Below are 19,767 nucleotides of genomic sequence, written 5' to 3'. Positions count from 1 at the left end.
ATAATGTACTTGGAGCATTTAAAAAATACCACCTTCCCCTAAAATGCCAGTTCTATAACATTAATCTTTCAAAGTACGTCTAAATGGAGAGGCTAGAACAATATGGAGTAATCTCTGTGTATCAGGAAGTGCTGGTGCTCTGGAGATTGACAAATCAGATACTATTGCTATCTTGGGGAGGGAGGCAGATGTGGATACAACTCCGTATGACCCAACAGGAAATGTGCTATCTCTTGGCAAGAAACAAGTAAATGTAATGGGAATGAAAAGGTGATTTGGCCTGCAGTGTTGGGGAAAGCCATGAAGGAGCATAAATGTGCTCTGCCCTCTGGGGCACAGAGAAAACTGAGGTGGGGCAGTGGGGTGGAGGAGGGCATGGCACTGAGACTTGCTGGCAGCAGCTCAAGTTTGAAAGGTATGAGGACGAGCTGCCTTTCAGGAGCCTTGACTGTTAACACATTGTTTTTGTTGCTTTTTTGCAAAGGGTGGTAACAGCGTAATTGTAACTGATCTTTATTTGAGTAACTGGTAGCCATATGGAGGTGGAAGAAATGGAAGAAAGAACTGTTCAGGATACACATTAATTAGCTGAGACATCATGATGAATTCTGAACCTAATCAGAGGCTGGGGAAATGCAGAGGAAGGAGATAAATCTGAGAGTCACTTCAGAGCATCAATGTAACTTACAGACTGATGAGTAATGATGAGGGAAGATAACGAAGAATTTTAGCTTCTGAGACTTACACCTCATGGTGTTGATGTTGATTAGGGAGAAATTCACGAGATGAAATAGTTGGATGGCTAGGGAGTGATAATTAGCTCAGTTTTTGATGTATGGAGTTTCAAGAACCTTTCATGATAGCAGTAACAGCAAACATTTCGTACATACTTATTATTTCCCAGACACTGTATGTGCATCATCTCATTTAGTCCCCACATCAATGCGATAGGGTAGGTATTATTATGGTGCCCATCAGGCTGAGGAACCTGATCTAAGTTTTCAGTAAGTGGTGGTACCCAGATCTGAACCAGGCAGCCTGACTCCAGAGCCCTTGCACCTTATTATCTGGTGTAAGAGTCCAGTAAAGAGAAGGATCACTTCTTTCACTGAGGCACAGGAAAGAGGGGAGGATGTTTGAGCGACAAGGCACATTTGGAGGCCAAGGTGGGAGGATCACTTTAGGCCAGGGTTCGATACCAGCCTAGGCATCATAATGAGACCCCGTTTCTATAAATTTTTTTTTTTGGAGTCCAGTGGCACAATCTCCGCTCACTGCAACCTCTGCCACCCAGGTTCAAGCAATTCTCCTGCCTCAGCCTCCCGAGTAGCTGTGATTACAGGCATGCACCACCACGCCCTGCTAATTTTTTGTATTTTTAGTAGAGACAGGATTTCACAATGTTGGCCAGGCTGGTCTCGAATTCCTGACCTCAAGTGATCCACCCGCCTAGACCTCCCAAAGTGCTGGGGTTACAAAACACATTTTTAATTAGCTGAGCATAATAACATGAGCCTATAGTCCCAGCGACTTGGCAGGCTGAGGCTGGAGGATCACTTGGGGCCAGGAGTTTGAGGCTGTGGTAAGCTATAACTGCACCACCGCGCTCCAGTCTGGGTGACAGAGTGAGACCCCATCTCAAAACAGAGAGAAGAAAAGGCACATTTGGAGGCCGGGAGAAACAGGCATCCATGCAGCAGGAGGCAAGACCATCTGCTGAGAATGAGGGGGGCGGGCAGGCGAGGAGACAGGAATCTGAGGGTGAGGGCCAGGTTTGGAGTAGCAGCAGGAGGAACAAAGGGGTCAGCCAGGTGCCAAACAGCCCTGAAGACCTAGTGAACCCGCAGTGGGAGAGAAGAACAAGATATGCTAATCAATACCATGAGCAAAGCAGCAGCCTGGGTAGCCCTGCTGAAATCCAGATTTTAGCAGCGCCCTGCCAAGTCTGGGTGAAGACTCAGCTGGGCAAACTTAGAGGATTTTTGGACTGAACCCTGTGCAAACATGCCACTTCCAAAGCTGTAGTTTTCCACGTGGTGTTCCCAGCAGGGATGCAGACCACAGAACTAATAAGATGATTACCTTTAAAGAGAGGGCAAGGCGGTCCCGGATATAGTTCTCTTCTGTTTTTGCCTTTTCAATTTCCTGTTCAAGTTCTAAACGCTGCTTGCCTGCCTGCTGCAGGATTTGCTCTCTCTCTTTTCGGAGTTCATTTTTTAAGGCTGCTATTCGCTCCTTGTACTCTTCATCCAGTTTCCTGTAAGGAAGAAAAATGGACAAGCTGCCATCACGTCTTTCAGAGGTCCCAGTATCGATCTACCAAAAATGGAAACACAGAGGCACAGAGATGAAAAGCACCTGGATAAAATGTCTAGTGTACCCAGCTTTCCCTTAGGGCTTGACACATCTGAGTCACTCCAGCCAGGTGTGGCCAACAGGCTGGCCAGCAGAGTCCCCAGTGCACTGTTCTGCCCCTGCAGCTGCAGGCGCCACTGCGCTGGGCTAGGGTGGTGGGTGAGGAGGAGCCTCACTGCTGGCCTCACCTGAGGTTGTACTCATTCCGCCGCTCTATGGCCGCATGGTGATCATCCACCTCCGAGGCCATTAAAGACTTGAGCTTCTCGGCCTTGTCCAGATCTGATCGTAGCTTCTCTTTTTCTCTGACCACCTGATCAACTCGTTCCCTAGGATCATAAGTACACTGAGTTAATGGGAAACTGTTTCTAAGCAACAAGTAGACCCAGAAAAGCTCTCATCTGGCTTGCATCAATGCAGAAGCAAAACCAAGACAACCAAAACCCTCCCAAAGCAAAAAGGCATTCCACCTTTCCCTTCAAAAGCCCACACGTCAATCTAAGTTCTCCTTAATTTTTCTATAGTTTAAGGAAGATGTGTGCAGCAGTTGGATAGAAGATGAGCGCCATTTGCATACAGAATAGAAGGATGTCTATCCAAGGCATCTGAATGACATGCTGGACAAGTAGGAAAGGGAATGGGGCAGGCGAACCTTCTGCTCAACTCACAACAAATGCCGGATTTCAGCCTTAAAGCTGGCCAGAGCCGCCTGGTGAATGCTGTTCTTGGTGACCAAAAGTTCATTTTCAAGGGCCAGTGTTAATTCTGTCAAGTTGATGTTTCCATCGAGGCTGAAATCCAAGGCCTAGAAATCAGAGCAAGGCATAAATTCAAAAACGAATCACTTATTCCATCCTCTGAAAGCAGAAAACGTGAAGGCTATACAAACTCTGAGAGCTGACAATGATCCAGAAACTAGACAATTCCATTGCTTTAGTGATTGCTTAGGAACAGCCATCAGTCTAGAACATAGTTAAGTTTTCTCTAAGGAAAGCATAACATGGTTATTTGTGCTAAAAAGAAAATTATCTTGGCCAGGTGCAGTGGCTCACACCCATAATCCCAGCTCTTTGGGAGGCCGAGGCATGTGGATCATTTGAGGTCAGGAGTTCAAGAGCATCCTGGCCAACATGGTGAAACCCCGTTTCTACTAAAAATACAAAAATTAGCCAGGCTTGTAGTCCCAGCTACTTGGGAGGCTGAGGCAGGAGAATCGCTTGAACCCCAGGACGTAGAGGTTGCAGTGAGCTGAGATCACGCCATTACACTCCAGCCCAGGTGACAAAGCAAGACTCCATCTCAAAAAAACAAAACAAAACAAACAACAACAAAACCATCTGGCCCTGTAAATAAACGCAATTGTAAGAGTATTTCTCATGTCAATAATCTGGGGATTAAAAACATGGAAAATACTTAACAAAAGGCTCCTAGTTAAAAGGGCTAAAAAAAGTTACCTCTTATCTTTGAGACCTTGTGAACAGATGTACCATTAGGGAGAAATAAAATCAAATCACAGTTTTCAAAAAAAAAAATTGAAAATTTTCAACCCTTCTTCGGTTTGTCATTTTTCTCAATTTTAGCTGCCACACCTTCAGGATCTCCTGGCTGTTCTCAATGCCCTCTTCTTGCCAGGTGTCGAGTATTCTCTCCACAGATGCATGGCCCATCCCATCATCCAGGCAGGAGAAGACCCGAAAGCCAATGGTACTCGTCATTGCTGATGGGGTTGTGGTACGTCGTCCACTCTCATCAAAAGACTGGAAGGAGGAAGAGACTTAAGTAAGCCTGGCTTGATTCCAGGTATTTCAACAAGATATTGGTCAGTCCTGACCACGATGGGTAGAAGGCATGTTCCTCTAATTTACCGTGCCAGGAAAAAAGTCGTGCAGCGTCTCTGATCTCTGTTCCCAAGTGAGTCAAGCCTACAGAGCTTAGCAAGACCAACTGTTTTGGTAGAGAGTTCTATGACATAGACGAGATACATCCCTAATTAACACCAGGTTTCTTCTGACCCAGAGCTGACATGACAAGGCATAATTAGTGGTCTTCCCATTGTAATTTATGGTCATTTCTCAAACCCAACCTTCCCTTCCTAATGGTTAAGGCTTTCTAATTCTTCTTTTGCTTCCCTCTCTTTCTTTAGTATTTTGTTTCAGACAACAGATTAATTTATTAGACATTACTCAAATGGGTTCTAACTTTTATTCACAAAGAAAGCACTTTTGCTTATTTTTTTACCTGCATGGAAAGGTGCCTTTTTAGTTGTCTATATGGAGTAGATGCTGATGGTGTAAGGGATTTTCCATTTTTAAACAAACCATAGAAAAAATCTTCTACACTCATTGTACCGTCAGGATCCAGATTATGGAATACTTCCTCGAGCATCTAGAAAAGAGTCACCACATATTTTAAATACTTCGTTGAAAACAACACAAGACCCAAAGTATACTTCTGGCCAATAGTAATCAGCACCATGGTTGGTCCCAGGACTCCAGAAATATAATTATGCCCCTTTATCCTCATTTTACTGATTTCCATTTCGAGTAATGATATGCCCTCGTCCTTCACACAAACTAAATAAAAGTCAATTTCCAACATCTTCATAATCTTATGCAGTTTAGCAATGAACTATATTCTCTTTTACTCACACTCCTACAATAGGCAGTCTTTAATGTTGTTACACATTATTCTTACAAATTTAAAAAAATTACCTAAATAATACAAAGATACGGCTTTCTGGCTAGGCATGGTGGCTCATGCCTGTAATCCCAGCACTTTGGGAGGCCGAGGCAGGTGGATCACGAGGTCAGGAGATCGGCACCATCCTGGCTAACATGGTGAAACCCTGTCTCTACTAAAAATACAAAAATTAGCTGGGCGTGGTGGCGGGTGCCTATAGTCCCAGCTGCTTGGGAGGCTGAGGCAGGAGAATGGCGTGAACCCGTGAGGTGGAGTTTTCAATGAGCCGAGATCACGCCACTGCACTCCAGCCTGAGCAACAGAGCGAGACTGTCTTAAAAACAAAACAAAACAAAAAGATACAGCTTCCCAGTGTCATAACAGCAGAAAGTGGTTAGACATCTGTTACACCTTTACACTGTGGTGACCCTCGGTGGTATTTTCTTTATGTTGAATTTTTGAAACTGGTATGCTAACACAGCAGAATTTGGTCTGGGACAGATTACAATGATCTGATTACAATTCAGATTTGGGTTCTGAAATCCATAACCTGGAATTTAGAACCTTACTTGTAACCATACTGAGTGTGTTGGCTTTTTGCTTTAATGTTTTAGCGCAGGAGAAACAAAGATTTTATGTGTGTGCAATAGATGGGTTCCAAGAGATGTAAAGGCAAGGGAGTTTTGACTGGCTAGTCTGCACTCTCGAATGGTAATCAAATAGCCCCTATCCTGTAATAGGGAAGGGAAGATTGGGCTACCGCCCCATCTAGAAGTTTGCCTGGGAATGGCTGGTTCCCTAGCTCCACAGAGGAATGGGAAGGTGAACAGAGAAACGTGAATCATTGAAGGCACAGAACGAGGAGAAAAGGCAAAACCCTCCCACTAGCAGTCAGATTCTTCTTTATTCTGGGGGCTAAAATGTTTCTACAGGAACATGCCTCCAATGTACAAAACGGAAATCTCTTGGAGAGCTTGTTAAAATGAAGACTCTAATATAGTAAGTCTGGTGGTAGGGATTCAGATGCAGCATTTTTAACAAGCTTGCAGTTGAGGCCCACGCCACTGAGCAGTAAGGAGACAGAATAAGCAACAAATTGCTCTTGTTGCACTTGAGCCTATAACTGGACTCATTCTAACACAGACCTAAATTCTCTGCAACACATTCTCAAAATTTTAATATTCATTTTGTAAATCTGGACTACTGCTAGGATTTACACAATCTCATTATTGTTGATTTCATTCTTTGTGTAAGGGCTTGAGGCAATTCTTTTATCTCAAATGTTTTTTCCCCCCAATTCATATCCAATAGGAAACATCAGTTTCCATTCTTGCTTTCATACTACTTCCTCTGGAGGGAACTCTAAAACAAGAAAACCATTCTAAGGAGTGGAAACGTTTGCAAGAAGCAACAATCCTAAAAGAGGATCAAATCAATGGAGAGATATTTGGGGCAAGATTCTGAGGTTGCCAAGATCCCTTAACTTTTCTATCCTATTCTTATCAACCAAAATAATACTCTCCTAGAGGACAAGGCTTTCAGGACCATCATACCAGAAATTACAGTCAAGTCCAGGTGTGTTCACTGAAGTTAACAAGGTTAAAAGTTTGGCTCTAACCTTAGATCCACACTGCTTGACCTGTGACATTAGCCAAATCAGTGCACCACTTCCAGACTGCCTAAAGACCTTGCACCTGGGAAGTCCTTCCAGTTATTTTAGGTGGTGGAGTGGGCAAGTGATGAATAAAACAGTGTGGATTCAGAAGACTGGGGGGGCTAGGCAGAAAACAATGCTGGTTAAATGGGCAACTGGGGCACGCTCTACACGTCGAGCAGGAGCTGTCTCTGGAACTGTGAGGACATTCTAATTCCCCAGGATACATGGACCAGGTCTTTGGATGGTTGGTTTATGGAAGTGTAAGTTGGAAAATAATCACAAACCCACACACTCAAAGAGGGCCGGAAAATGATGTCAATGAATGAGGCGAGATGGGTTTAAGACATCAGAAAGTAGTGAGTGCTGGGAAACTGAACACAGGCGTGCATGTTCTCTCCAAAGGAGCTGGCTGCATCTTACTGTCCACAAAATGGAGCCAAATCTTTGGATTTTGAGAAAAATCTCCTGATTTTTTTTTTTCAATGTAGCAAAAAGTTCAATTTTAAGAATACTGGGCATGACAAATAAAATAGGATTGGGGCCAGATTTGGCATCAAGCATGCTAGTTTGCATCTCTGCCCCGTCACTGTTCTTGCTTTTGGAAAAGAGTGTGCTAGTTACAGGCATAAGACAGTGACTCTACTTCCCCTTCATCAAAGCAGGGAACAGCCATGATTTCACTCTCTCTACCTATAAAGTGAGAGGCGACTAAATCTAAAATGGCTTTCCGTTGTAAAATTTTAGGATTCCAAGTAAATGAGATCATCTTGAACTTCCAGCTCCTCTGTGGTTTAGAGCTAGTAATACTAAGTACTACAGTATTTCACTATTTTTCTTTAGCAGGAAAAACACTAAGCAAAAGCTGTATTCACACTGCTTGTCCTCAGGCCAGAGGAAAATAACTAAATGTGCTATTTCTTTTCCTGAGCTTTGGAAACTCCACCACAGAAGAAAATGCAGCTTTCCACAAATGGCTACAATTTATTCCAAGAATTGGTTTTAGATAAATAATCCAAGTTTGTGCAATATTTTTTGGCAAAAACAACCCAAGATTCTGCATACTGCACTGATTTACAATTCAGGAGAATAAATTTAATTTTATGACTCAATAGTCACCAATGAAAAATAAATGACCACTGAGCCATTAAAAAGGTAAACAAAGGGTATATAATGGTCAAATACACACGGAAGAAGGGGAAAACAACAACAAAAAATTTCTGTAAGTCAGGCTACTTGGAAGCTTTTGATAATAAAGCAAAAGCTATTATTTGTTTAGAAAAATACCACTAAACAAATATTTCTATTATTTGTTTAGAAAAATAATACCACTTACCTCCTGAGCAAGCAGAAAGCATGGTTTCAAATATCATCATAATCAAAGATTCCCAAAGCGACAACTGTAGCCCTAACCTAACTCTCTCCAGGCCTTATTTTCAGCTCGTTGAAAGGCACATCTTAGAATTATTTCTGTTCTTATGTTTCACGGCTATTCATGCACCCAGTCCTACCAGTTCCTCTCTTAATTTTTTAGAAAACATAAAGCTCAGAGTTTTCCCAAAGAAGAGTCTTTTGGGGGCTCCTTCAAAACTCTTCTTAGTACTTTCAAAACAACCAATCTACCCTTTACCATTTTCTCATTACTAGAATATTGTGATGGCTGCTGGCTGCTCTCACCCAAGGCTCTCTTCATGCCAATATGTAAAAGCAGTTTAGCTCCTCGTCAGCAAGCAAGATTTTTCTCTATATTGCTCAATCTGCTTAAGAACTCAGGGATGATATTGAGATGTTCTTTCCAAAAACTTAAATTTATCCTTCTGGCCTACAAAATACTCCCCCAACTCAAATCTACTGAAATCCTTGCTTAATTCTTCCTCCACATGTTTCCCACATTTTACTCTGCGAATGGCACCTCTACAAATACATGTGACATCATGGCTACACAGAGCTAGTGCCTGACAGTTTCACATGGGGTGACCTGCCTAGCACAGTGAGTTTGCAATAGCTGGGTAAGTGTCAGCCCTTGTCAGTTTTTCTTTTCCACAACACAACAAGAGCTCCTCAATGACAGAATCTGTATGAATGACTTCTTAGGAAAAATGACTTCTTAGGAAAAAAATCTTTATGAATGACTTCTTAGGAAAAAAATCTTTATGAATGACTTCATAGGAAAAAACAAGCTGCAGAGAGCCACACCACAGCTGTTCCTAGCCTGTGGCCAGCTACGCTTTTACCATCACTATTATTCCTGAATTACACTGCAAGGCTCACCTCTCCATCCACACTCTGTAAACCGTACTGCTCACAGATGGAGACCAGCTTCTTCCGGTTCAGGTGACCATCACGGGTAATCCCCAAATCTTCACAAACTTCTTGCAGTTTCTCTTCTATCCAGTCTTGGGGAGGCGAAGATCCACTCTGTGAAGCATTCAAGTCATCTGGGTTCCAAAACCTTAACTGGCCTGAGAGAGAAGCAAATGTTGCACGGTTTCCAAAGGAATTACAAAGAGAGAGTGCCTATTCTTAAAGAAAACTGTGCTTTCTGAAAATCAATATTATATGAAAAAGACAATAAATGTCAATTCCATTTTGATTTGGTCCTGAAGCTCCCATGAAACAGAATCAATGGTTCTAAGGCTGCAACTAGAGTAAATGGGTACTTTTTGGCTCCCTGACAGTCATTACTGTGTAATAAATATAATCTCCTGTGCACTATTGCAAAGTTCTAGGTTTGTTTTATTTCAATACTGAGCACATCACAAGCTTAGGCTACAGTGATCATAAGAGAAGGCTGGTTGAGGGCCATTATTGAGAACTCTATAAGCTTGATCTCAGCTATAGCTACCAGAATGTATTACCTCCACTTTCTTTCCAGTCTAAGTACTACAGCATCTTTTACTGAAAAGAAAATAATCTCATGATAAAAGTCTCAAGATGGCCTGGCGTGGTGGCTCACACCTGTAATCCCAGCACTTGGGAGGCCAAGGGGGGTGGATCATGAGGTCAGGAGATGGAGACCATCCTGGCTACGGTGAAACACCGTCTCTACTAAAAATACAAAAAAATTAGCCGGGCGTGGTGGCGGGTGCCTGTAGTCCCAGCTACTTGGGAGGCTGAGGCAGGAGAATGGCGTGAACCTGGGAGGCAGAGCTTGCAGTGAGCCGAGATCCGGCCACTGCACTCCACCTGGGCGACAGAGCGAGACTCCATCTCAAAAAAAAAAAAAAAAAAAAAAAAAGTGTCAAGATTAGCCTGTTCCCTGTTCCCAAATCTTTACATATGAATATTCTGACATACAGAAACCAACAGTTCAACTGAAAAAAAAAAAAAAAAAAATCAATGGTTGCAAGCTGTAAGTTCCCAGTTATCTATACATTAAGGCAAATTTCATTTGAAGACTTAAGGATCAAACTACTTATTTAAAAATCAAAACTGCTTATTTATTCTCTATTAAAAGCCCTCACTTGTAAATTTTGCTTTACACATTAGAGATTCTGTAAAGTCATTACTTAAACATGAGATAATTACTGGCACAATTTTGTGTGCTTGGAAGAACCTCAGAGGGTTGAAAGGCATATTTAGTGCTACTCCCACTCTTTACTGACAGGAATTAAGCCCATTACTGCTGTGGCGTTTCAACCTAGAGAACAGGTTGTAATTACACTTAAGTACAGTTAATCCACAGAGGGTTGTGAAGTGGGCTGAGGTTCTGTTAGCTGAACCACAGTGCCATCTTGTGGCCAGAGGATCAACATGTTCTGATGCTTCTGAAACACATTTGAAACTTGTCAAAGGATGCATTTTTAAATTAACTAATTAATTTACATTGTTATTTTTATTTTTTGAGACACAGTCTCTTCTACCTCAGCCTTCTGAGTAGCTGGGATGACAGGCACGTGCTAACCACACCTGGCTATTTTTAGTAGAGACGGGGTTCGCCATGTTGCCCAGGCTGGTCATGAACTCCTGGGCTCAAGTGATCCTCCTGTCTTAGCCTCCCAAAGTGCTAGGATTACAGGCGTGAGCCACTGTGCCTGGCCAAAGGATGCATTTTAATAGGTCACTATTTAGGACTGTTATAAAATTAATCTGAAAGTCTGTGTAACAGAGAAATTAGCCCGTAAGTGAAATTATGTATCTCAGTTACCATCTCTTGCACGATATTAAATGCTAGGATTTTAAAACTAAAAGCTATCAATTGTGAATACATTTTTTTGTTGCTGTTTTTCTTAATGTTAATTCCCAGCTGGCCTCCAACACAAGAGATCAGAAAGACAGGGTGTGGAGAGCACCTGGCAGCCCTTCCCTTCCAGGCACGTCCTGACACACTCGGCTCTTACCTTCCGCTTCATACTCCTCACTGCGTTGCGTCTTCCAGTGCTAGAGGAGGCAAGAGAAGATTAGTGTGCTTTATAACTTATTCAGAAAGAACTATCCTAGCTCTTCCTAGAGCAGATCACTCTCTGGCTCTGAAATAATCATCTAAGTGAGTCACATAATTTCAGGACTCTCTAGTGTATCCATCTAGATGAGTTCTCTTCAGTTAACCAGCCAGTCAGGATGAGACTCCTAAGAAACACCACACAGCCTTTTGCAGCATTTCACCAATGATTTGTCCTCATTTACTAGGTCACTTATTCAACAGCAAAACCTATCACAACCAATTAAACCCAGCCAAAGCAAATATCCAGTATCATCAACCAACAAGTATTTGTACACATGCATTTATGAATTTATTCTTCAATAAATGTGTACTGAGTGCTTCTTTTTGTGCTAGGTACTGTGCTAAGTCTTGGTAATACAACCACAAACAACCATGAACAGGACAAACATATTTCCTGCCTCAAGAAGTTTATATGCTAATGAAGACAAGCAGACAAGAAAACAGGAAATACAACAGGGTAGTATTTTAAGCGCTATGACAAGGAAGTTCAGGATGCTATGTGGCTACACAGATGGGATACTTTAGACTTGGTAGATCGGGAAGAAGCAATGTCTAAACTGAGACCTGAAGGATAAACTGCAGAGAGCCAAATGAAAAGAAGGGGACAGTTGTTATTTGCTGAAGCAAGAAGGCAAGAATGAGCCTGGTTTATCTGTGGCATAGTGAGGAGAGAGATGCAACTTAAAATAAGTAGGCTAGAGAAAGTGTAAGTAAAATGTACATTATCAGTAAATTACATTAAAGGCAGTTCAATTTATCTGAATTGGACCATTTTGCCACCTTATCATGCTTCATTACTCCTGCCTCTTCTCCAAAGTCACAGCATACAGTTGTAATTTGTGTACTGCACAAAAGTGATCTGCTAAGGGCACAGGTCAGGACCAAAATTCAGCCCTTGCTCCACTGGCTGGGGACGGTACAGGTCGTCTTTTGACCAGTTGCAACAAGTAGGTCCACGGTGGCTGTGGCTTCCAGCAAATGGCTTTATCCTCTCCAGCAAACTGCCTAAGACTCATCACTGTTACGGGGGGTTACTAGAACCATCAAAGAAAACCCTGCTAGAAAAGGTGAATCGCCCTTTCCAAATGCGGCTGCTGTCATAGCAGTGATCCAGCTTTATGAATGAAGCTGCCTTTGATAACAAATAACCAGCACATTTTCTGGGTAGCTGACCTGTACAAGATTACTTGATTTCTTAGCATCCGAAAATAAACTCGACAGGAAAGTCAGCCTAATTAATACCTGTCTCTAGAACTTGGATTCCTCATGACAGACGGTATGCCACGTAAAATTTTTAGATGAAATGTTGTTTTCCAGTAGTTCATTCAAGTTAATATGAGTCGAAATTCTTCTTTCAGGCAATCTACCCTCATCTACTTTATTCTCCACACTCAATAGTGGTAGTTCTCTCCTCTTAAATGAGGTCCAACCACCTATCATGGTTTCACAGGTCCATGCTTTACTTAGATACTTAAGATAGTACCAATTCAGAGAGTTCATTTAATTTGACCATACCAAACTGACAATGCTGAGATGGGTTACTGCTGACAAACGGAAGACACCAAAAGGCCATAACTGAAAATGCTGAAGTTCACTACAATTCATGCAGATTACAATGGAAAGTCACTAATAAACACAGTATCAATGAAAAATGAATTAGGAATTAGGACACGGTGTGATTTTTGCTTGTGATAACGATTTCATCAGCTCACTGAGCCTACATTTCTACATAAAGACGCCTCTCCAATCCAGTGGGTGTCTGAGGCATGGTGGGGATGGGGAGTGAATGGTAAAGTCAACAGTCCTTCATAAATTTTCTTATATTCTCATTTCTGGTCAGAATTAAATTATTTTTGCATAAGAAAATTTAAAAGAACAAAATCATCCTGCCTGTCTGTCCCTCCACATTTATTTCCCTGTTCAACACAGCAGACAATTTAAATGCTCATACTACTCTGGCATCCAAAATTATGAAAATTCATTATTTAGCATACCAGTTGGAAACACCCCAGAACTAAATCCACTAATTCCACCTATGACTAATAAAATAGGGTTTTATGGTCTCAGAACCATTGGTCAAAACCTACCAAATCTCAAACGGGATGATTTCTAACAGCAGAAACAAATGGGAGAAATGGCAGGCGAATGTTATCACTGGCCCCAAAACATAAAGAGAGTCCCCGTTGGAATATACAGCTGTAAAAATGCAACATACACACCTTCGAAAAATCCTTGTCATTACTAAAGCATTGGCTCATTTACTTCTCAGTTCATCTGAAAATAGTGAGCACAGAATTCAGAGATTCAGAGAAGATGCTCCAATATACTGTTTCCAACATCTTATGAGTCTATGGGCCTGGGTGCCTATGGCTGATTCACTCTCTGGGACAGCACTTCCCTGCTGCCTTCTTCCCTGGATTCTTACTCCTAACTAATAAGGGATCCAGTACAGGGGCCACTGCGTAGACTTAGGAGCCAGAGTGCCTGGTGCTGAATCATGGCTTCCCTATCAGGTTGGCCTTAGGCAAGCTTCTGACGACTTCTGCCTCAGGTTCTCTGTCTCTAAAATGGGAACAAAGTAGTATGTGTTTCATGGAGTTATGGTAAAGTGCTTAGAATTGTGCCTGGCACATAGTAAGCTCTATACAATTTTGTTATTTTTATTGGACGTATGTTTATATGATACATGCAGAATTTATTTTAATTTCCATTTTTAAACTTAACGTATTCAATTGGGTCGGCCTGGGGAGGTATCTGTCATTCATATACATTTGTAAGAAAAATGCTAAGTCTTCCCAGCAGAGAAGCAAGAAACACAGACAATTCACATAAGAGGCTACATAATTAAAAAAAAAAAAAAAACAAAAAAACGTGTGGGAAGGTTCATCTCAACAGCAATCAAAGAAAGATTAAGACCAAGAAGTCATTTTGTTCCCACAAAAAGGTCATTTTGTTCCCATTAAATTAGCAAAGTATTTAAGATATGACTTCTACTGTCATCAAGGTTATGATTTAAAATAGGTCTGTTTATATGTCATGGGTAGCACTGTAAATGGTTATTACTTTTAGTAACGTAATGGCTTTATGTATCAAAAGCAATAAAAATGTTCATACTTTTTGGTCCAATAATTTCACTTGGTATTCAAAGACAATAAAATCGAGGAAGAAAAGCCATATGTGTAAATATGTACATCACAGCACTTTTTGTAACAAGAAAGTGTTAAAAACAATTTAAATATTCAACAACAGCCTAAAGTGTAATGATACATTATAATGTAGCCATTAAAAGCATAATTAAAAAACCATATACGAACATGGAAAAGCATCTTATGAAACGTTAAATGAAAGACCATTACAAAAATGCTATCTATACAATGAAAAAATATTTATACAATTAGACAAAGGCTGGGAGGAAACGGAGATAATAAAAACAGATGCATCTTGGTTGAAGGATCATGGGAAACAATTTCCTTTTATTCTTTTACTGTTATAAATGTTGTTTATGCAACAGAAACAGGTACAACTCTCACTATTTATTTGCCCACTAAGTTTTCACTACATTCATTTCCTGTGACTTGGGGGTGGGATAAAGGGAAGCTCCCTCCTTTGGGTAAATATTGCTCTGCAGCATCTGCAACATCTCCCCATATTATGACAGATGAGGGGTTTGGTGGGAAGCCCAGGTGCTGCTCAGGCTGGTGAATGTTGGATGCCAAAGCCTCCTAAATTTAGCAGACTGCGGCAAGATCAGAGACACTCAACTGTGACCTGCCTTGTGCACTGAGACCATCCCAAAGAGACATTCTTGAGGAGGTCCAACCCAAAAGTGTCAGATATGGCACAGCCTTCAAAAGCCCAGACAGCATCCTCATCTTCAATGATTTCACACGAAATCTTAAGGCAAGTGGGGGTGGAGGTTGGGGGAAAAGGATAAACATGGTTTTTGTTTGGTTTTGTTTTTAAGACAGAGTCTCACTCTGTACTGCAGCTTCAACCTCCCAAGCTCAGGTGATCCTCTGGCCCTCCCCGCCGACCCACCTACAGGTGTCTGCTACCACACCAGGCTCATTTTTGTACTTTTTTTTGTAGAGATGGGGTTCTGCCATGTTGCCCAGGCTGGTCTTGAATTCCTGGACTCAAGTGATCCAGCCACCTCAGCCTCCCAAAGTGTTGGGATTACAAGTGTGAGTCACCGCACCGAGTCACTTTAAACATGTTTTAAAGTCTTCTGGGAGTAGCGGTATCCCAAGAATTCCTTTGTAAGAAACACAGATCCAGCCAGGACCACCCTGCTAAAAGGAGAAACAGGCTTATACTAATGGCTACATTTTCATTCCAAGACCACCTCAGTTGGAGATGGGGCTTACCACACAGATATGAGGAATTCTGTGCTTCTTCCTACCTAGTCTCCACCAAGGATCTGTTCCCTTAATCAGAGGGAGAAAAGCACAGGGTGGTTGAGCATTTGTTATTAAATTGCTATTTCAGGGGGGTGGGTGGGGGAAGATTCAATTCATTCACAGCTCATTTATTTTCATTCTCACTGCCTGGAGCCAGTAGTTCCAATTAAAACGCAGGGAGAGAAGGAGGTTAGAAGGCTGGGAGGTATTAAATCATTCGGTTACTGGAACACCACCAGTAAAGGGAAGCATCATTCTGGAAGAGGGTCCTTCAATTGCTGATGGCTTTCGCAGCACAGTGGAAGCCTGGCAGGTGGCCTGTAGACACAGATCTGCCATGAGCACTAGAAGGACGATTATCACAAAAATCTTTGGAAAAGTAGAGGGGAAAGCAAGGGACAATGGCTGAGATGTGTTCACAAGACTGAATTCATAAGATTTATTTATTCCCTTGAAATGTATGTAGCCTCTCACTGAAGAATGGCTATTAATACACATAAAAATCATCCTGTGGGACTTCAGTTTCTCCCTACTCTGGAGGCACAGTTGTGGACAAATAAGCAAAAGGGTTTGGCAGAGACACTGTCTGGGCTGTTTGGCTCTACCACTTTCCGTTACCCCTCAGTACCTTACAAAGGGAGGAGGACACTCCAGTGCATCCAAAGGGACATGCAGCCATATGCTTGGCACTTAGGAAGCCTTAGCTATTATTATTATTTCAGTCAGAAAAAATGATGTGTTTAGGGGTTTAGACTGCAGAGCCACACTTGAGTTCAATTTCAGCTCTACCACTTACTCGTGGTGTGACCTTGGCCAAGTTACTTAACCTCTGTATGCCTCAGTTTCCTCATGAGTACATGAATAACAACACGTACCTCTGACGGTGTGCTTCACATTTGGAAAGCACTTACAACAGTTCCCGGTAAGTGCCAAGCATTTGTTAATAAATATTACAATTACTATTCTTACTACTTGGATGTGTAAAACTAGGACAAGGGCAGAAGAAACAGCAGACAGACCAGTGCCAGCTTTAAAGAACAAACCCAGAAGAGACTCTCTTTAAAAGCTAGAGCCTTGATATGTTAATTGGTTTGATTTAGTTATTTCACAATATATCCATATATCAAAACATCATGTTGTACACTGTATACGTACATAACTTTTATAATCATCCTTTAATAAAGTTAAGGAAATCCCCCAGAACTACAGCTTTGAGCATGATTGTGATGAGGCGATGAATTTCCAATTCAACTTAGGATCAGGGTTTCCCCTGGGGCCCCTCCCTGCAGACAGTGTCCCCTAGGCAGCCACGGCTGGCAGGGGCTGCCTTGTCCTTCCTCATTACCATGCCAGTGTACTGGCCAACAGACCCATTGAGAGTAGGCAGAGGGGAGAAGGTCAGAGGTTGTCCAGCCCCAAAATGGCTGCTCACAAGACAGTCCCCACGCCCTCAGGCAGACAAAGGGAGTCCCCCCAAACCCACTCTGTGGGCCATGCATCTCAATGTCATGCTGGCCATTGTAGCCAGCTCTTGCGTTGTCCTACAGCTGGACAAGGGTGCTCTGCACACGGCGGCTGCACAGGCGGCACCGATTTTTGGAATGCTTTCTTTGGAGGGACATCTGCTTTGCTGGACTGCAGAGCAGATGGCCCGAGCCTCCTGGATCTCCAGCTTCCAGTCCCAAGGCCGGGCCAGCATCTGCAGCCTGTGGTCCTGGTGTGGCCCCTGCCCACAATAGCCCAGCCGCCACCCCCACCAGCCATCTGCTCCAGCGCAGACCTTTGCATCCCGCAGAATGTACGGCTAATTAAAACCATTACGGGGGCAGACGTGGGCCATTCTTTCCCAGCAGAGGTTGCCGAGCTGATCTCAGCAGCCTCAGAGCCTGGAGTAGAGTTTTTTTTTTCTTTGGAAAGGAGAAAGCCCTGTAAACCCGGACAGAAGAGGAAGGAAATGTACTAGAGTAACACAGCTCCCCAAACAAACTGAGCTGTAGTGTGCATTTAGAAGAGCAGCACATTTAGCTAAGCACAGGAAGTCTCTGAAAAAAACCAGAAATCAGTTTAAGAAGAGTGCTCATTAAAGAAACTTTAAGACTTTTAAAAAAATACAGCATCTATGGCGTATTTCACTGACAGTCCTAAGTATTTACAAAGCCTGTGCTCTGAGCTGGGTAGTGGAAGCTGAGTGTGCCTGGCAGGGCTGGCTATTGTTTCTGCAGGGACACACTTCCTGGGACTGTGGTTCATTTTCCACTATGCCACCTTTGAAGGCAAAGGCAATGGAGAGCCTGACAGCCCAGCTCCCAATCTCTCCATTCTGAACTCCGGGACAAGCTCCTAAGGCCAGGGTTGTCACGACTAGAATGCAAATCAGTGCCTTTATCTTTTAAGGCAATTAACTGCTACAAGTGCATGCAGGGGATAAGAGGAATTAATACGATTTTTAAATGCACATACATTTAGATGAGTCCTATTACAAATTCACACACATTTAGATAAGTCCTGCCACACTGAAGGCTAAAAGGCCTTTGGTACCGCTGGTTCAAGGAAATGCTGAATTTAAGAGTTTGGGCCTTAAGCCTCTTCTCCTACCAAACAAGGTTGGGGACTAGTTTTGGTTCACTGGATTTTAAAGTCCTTAAAGGAAAGAGATTAAAAAAAGACCTTTCCTGCTCCTCAGAGCTGCTCAGTAAGTAACGAATACTACTTTTCTGTTGGAAAATATTTAATGATATGTAGGACAGAAAATGTTACTGTCATCACGAAAATTAATTCCTGATTTCTTGCCTATTTTAGTTTCTAGTTAGAAAATAAATACTAGAAATTTTTGATTTGGAAGGAGGTGGGGCTGGGGTCTGGTCTCCAAGAGAATTGCGCTGGGATCAAGTCAGCAAGGCTTACCAGGACACCAAAGCCTAAAAGTGTGTGTCAGAAAAAAAGACATTTTATAAGCTTTGAAGGGGCTTCTATCACTTTCAAATGATCTACAATTGCATCTTGAATGAATGTTTCATCTCTGGGAATAGCCATATGATCTGATAAGACTTAAGACAATGAAGGAAAAGACTGGAATTCCATTAAAAAAAAAAAAAAAAGTCTATCCTGAAGACATCATAGCCTTTGGTAGAATAAATGGCATCAGCAATAAAACTGCTTGCTTTGTCAAAGACCGGAACAGAAAATTTAACAAGGGAGTAATAGGAAAATAGGTGCATTTCAGCTACAAAAGATCTTAGCAGAACTTCTCTTGGTTATTAAGTTTACTCCAGAATTAAATATTGACTCTGTACGATGTAAATGAATAATTCATAAACTGCAAAGTTATGCATACATGAAAATGAACATAAGGGAAAAGATAAGTCAGTTTCACACTTCTTGAAGAAGTTTCATTTTATGTAGGGTAGTAAAATCAGTTTGTCTTTTTTTAAGCTTTTTAACAACCACCTCCCCATCCTCCTACCCTCATAGTCCCAACACAAAGACTGGATTTGCTTGTAGTGCAGTAATCAGCTTTAACTTTTCTCTCAGGTCCTCACTTAAACCACACTGTGCAAGCCAATGGTTTTGGCTTACACTACTATTGTCTACAGTTGGAAAAATGACTGTATAACACCCCTTGCTGTTGATAAGAATCTTACTAGACCCGATTTATTCCCTGTGGAGGAAAACAGTTAACAAGGTGTACCCTGTTTTCAACCAGGGCAGAAAGCAAAGTGGCCCTGCCCCAATTGTATTAATTGCACAACCTTTTCTACCAGGTCTGAGTAATCGAGAACAGAACTGAGAATTAGTTTAGTTTAGTTTTGTTTTCCCTTCCACCTACCCTCAGAAGAAACATGAGCATAAAATTCAAGGACAGTTCAGTAGCTATTAATATACAAGGCAAAAAATGTACTCTTCTGACTCTCATTTGTTTCTTAACGAAGTAAAGCAAAAACAGTGACAACCAAAATCTTCTCATTAATCACACCGTAGGTTGGAATCAAGAAGGTACCCTTTGTTAGTCTGGATTAATTCAGAATAGAAATGGCCAACTGAATTGACTTGAGCGAAAATGATCCCATAAAAAAAGAAAAATCACCACTTTCTTTTCAATGTCACCCAAGATGAGAGGTCAGACTCCCAAGGGATCCATTTGCCAGATAAACACGTGAAATTGGAAGTCGAACCCTCATGGTAGCCTGATGGTGGGACCTACCTGTCACTTATGAATTAGCACATTCTGCTTCGGG

General features: G+C 42.0%; 1 protein-coding gene across 8 annotated transcripts in view; it reads right to left on the bottom strand.

Moving 5' to 3' along the window:
- The window catches only part of LOC105481836 (ninein), a 109,243-nt gene that overhangs the window by 48,798 nt on the left and 40,678 nt on the right, over positions 1-19,767 (bottom strand). For all 8 annotated transcript variants that reach the window (XM_011741604.2, XM_011741615.2, XM_011741609.2 and 5 more), the window contains 7 exons: positions 11,029-11,068; positions 8,960-9,150; positions 4,594-4,740; positions 3,945-4,112; positions 3,024-3,160; positions 2,544-2,684; positions 2,083-2,257 (listed from right to left, as the gene is read on the bottom strand). In XM_011741604.2, the coding sequence (XP_011739906.2) occupies positions 2,083-2,257; positions 2,544-2,684; positions 3,024-3,160; positions 3,945-4,112; positions 4,594-4,740; positions 8,960-9,150; positions 11,029-11,068 (999 nt within the window). The remainder of the gene's footprint in view (positions 1-2,082; positions 2,258-2,543; positions 2,685-3,023; positions 3,161-3,944; positions 4,113-4,593; positions 4,741-8,959; positions 9,151-11,028; positions 11,069-19,767) is intronic.

The sequence above is a fragment of the Macaca nemestrina genome, chromosome 7, assembly GCF_043159975.1.
Source record: "Macaca nemestrina isolate mMacNem1 chromosome 7, mMacNem.hap1, whole genome shotgun sequence".
Lineage (NCBI taxonomy): Eukaryota > Metazoa > Chordata > Mammalia > Primates > Cercopithecidae > Macaca > Macaca nemestrina.
The sequence above is the reverse complement of the archived record's forward strand: the minus strand, read 5'-3'. Positions and strand labels throughout refer to the sequence as shown.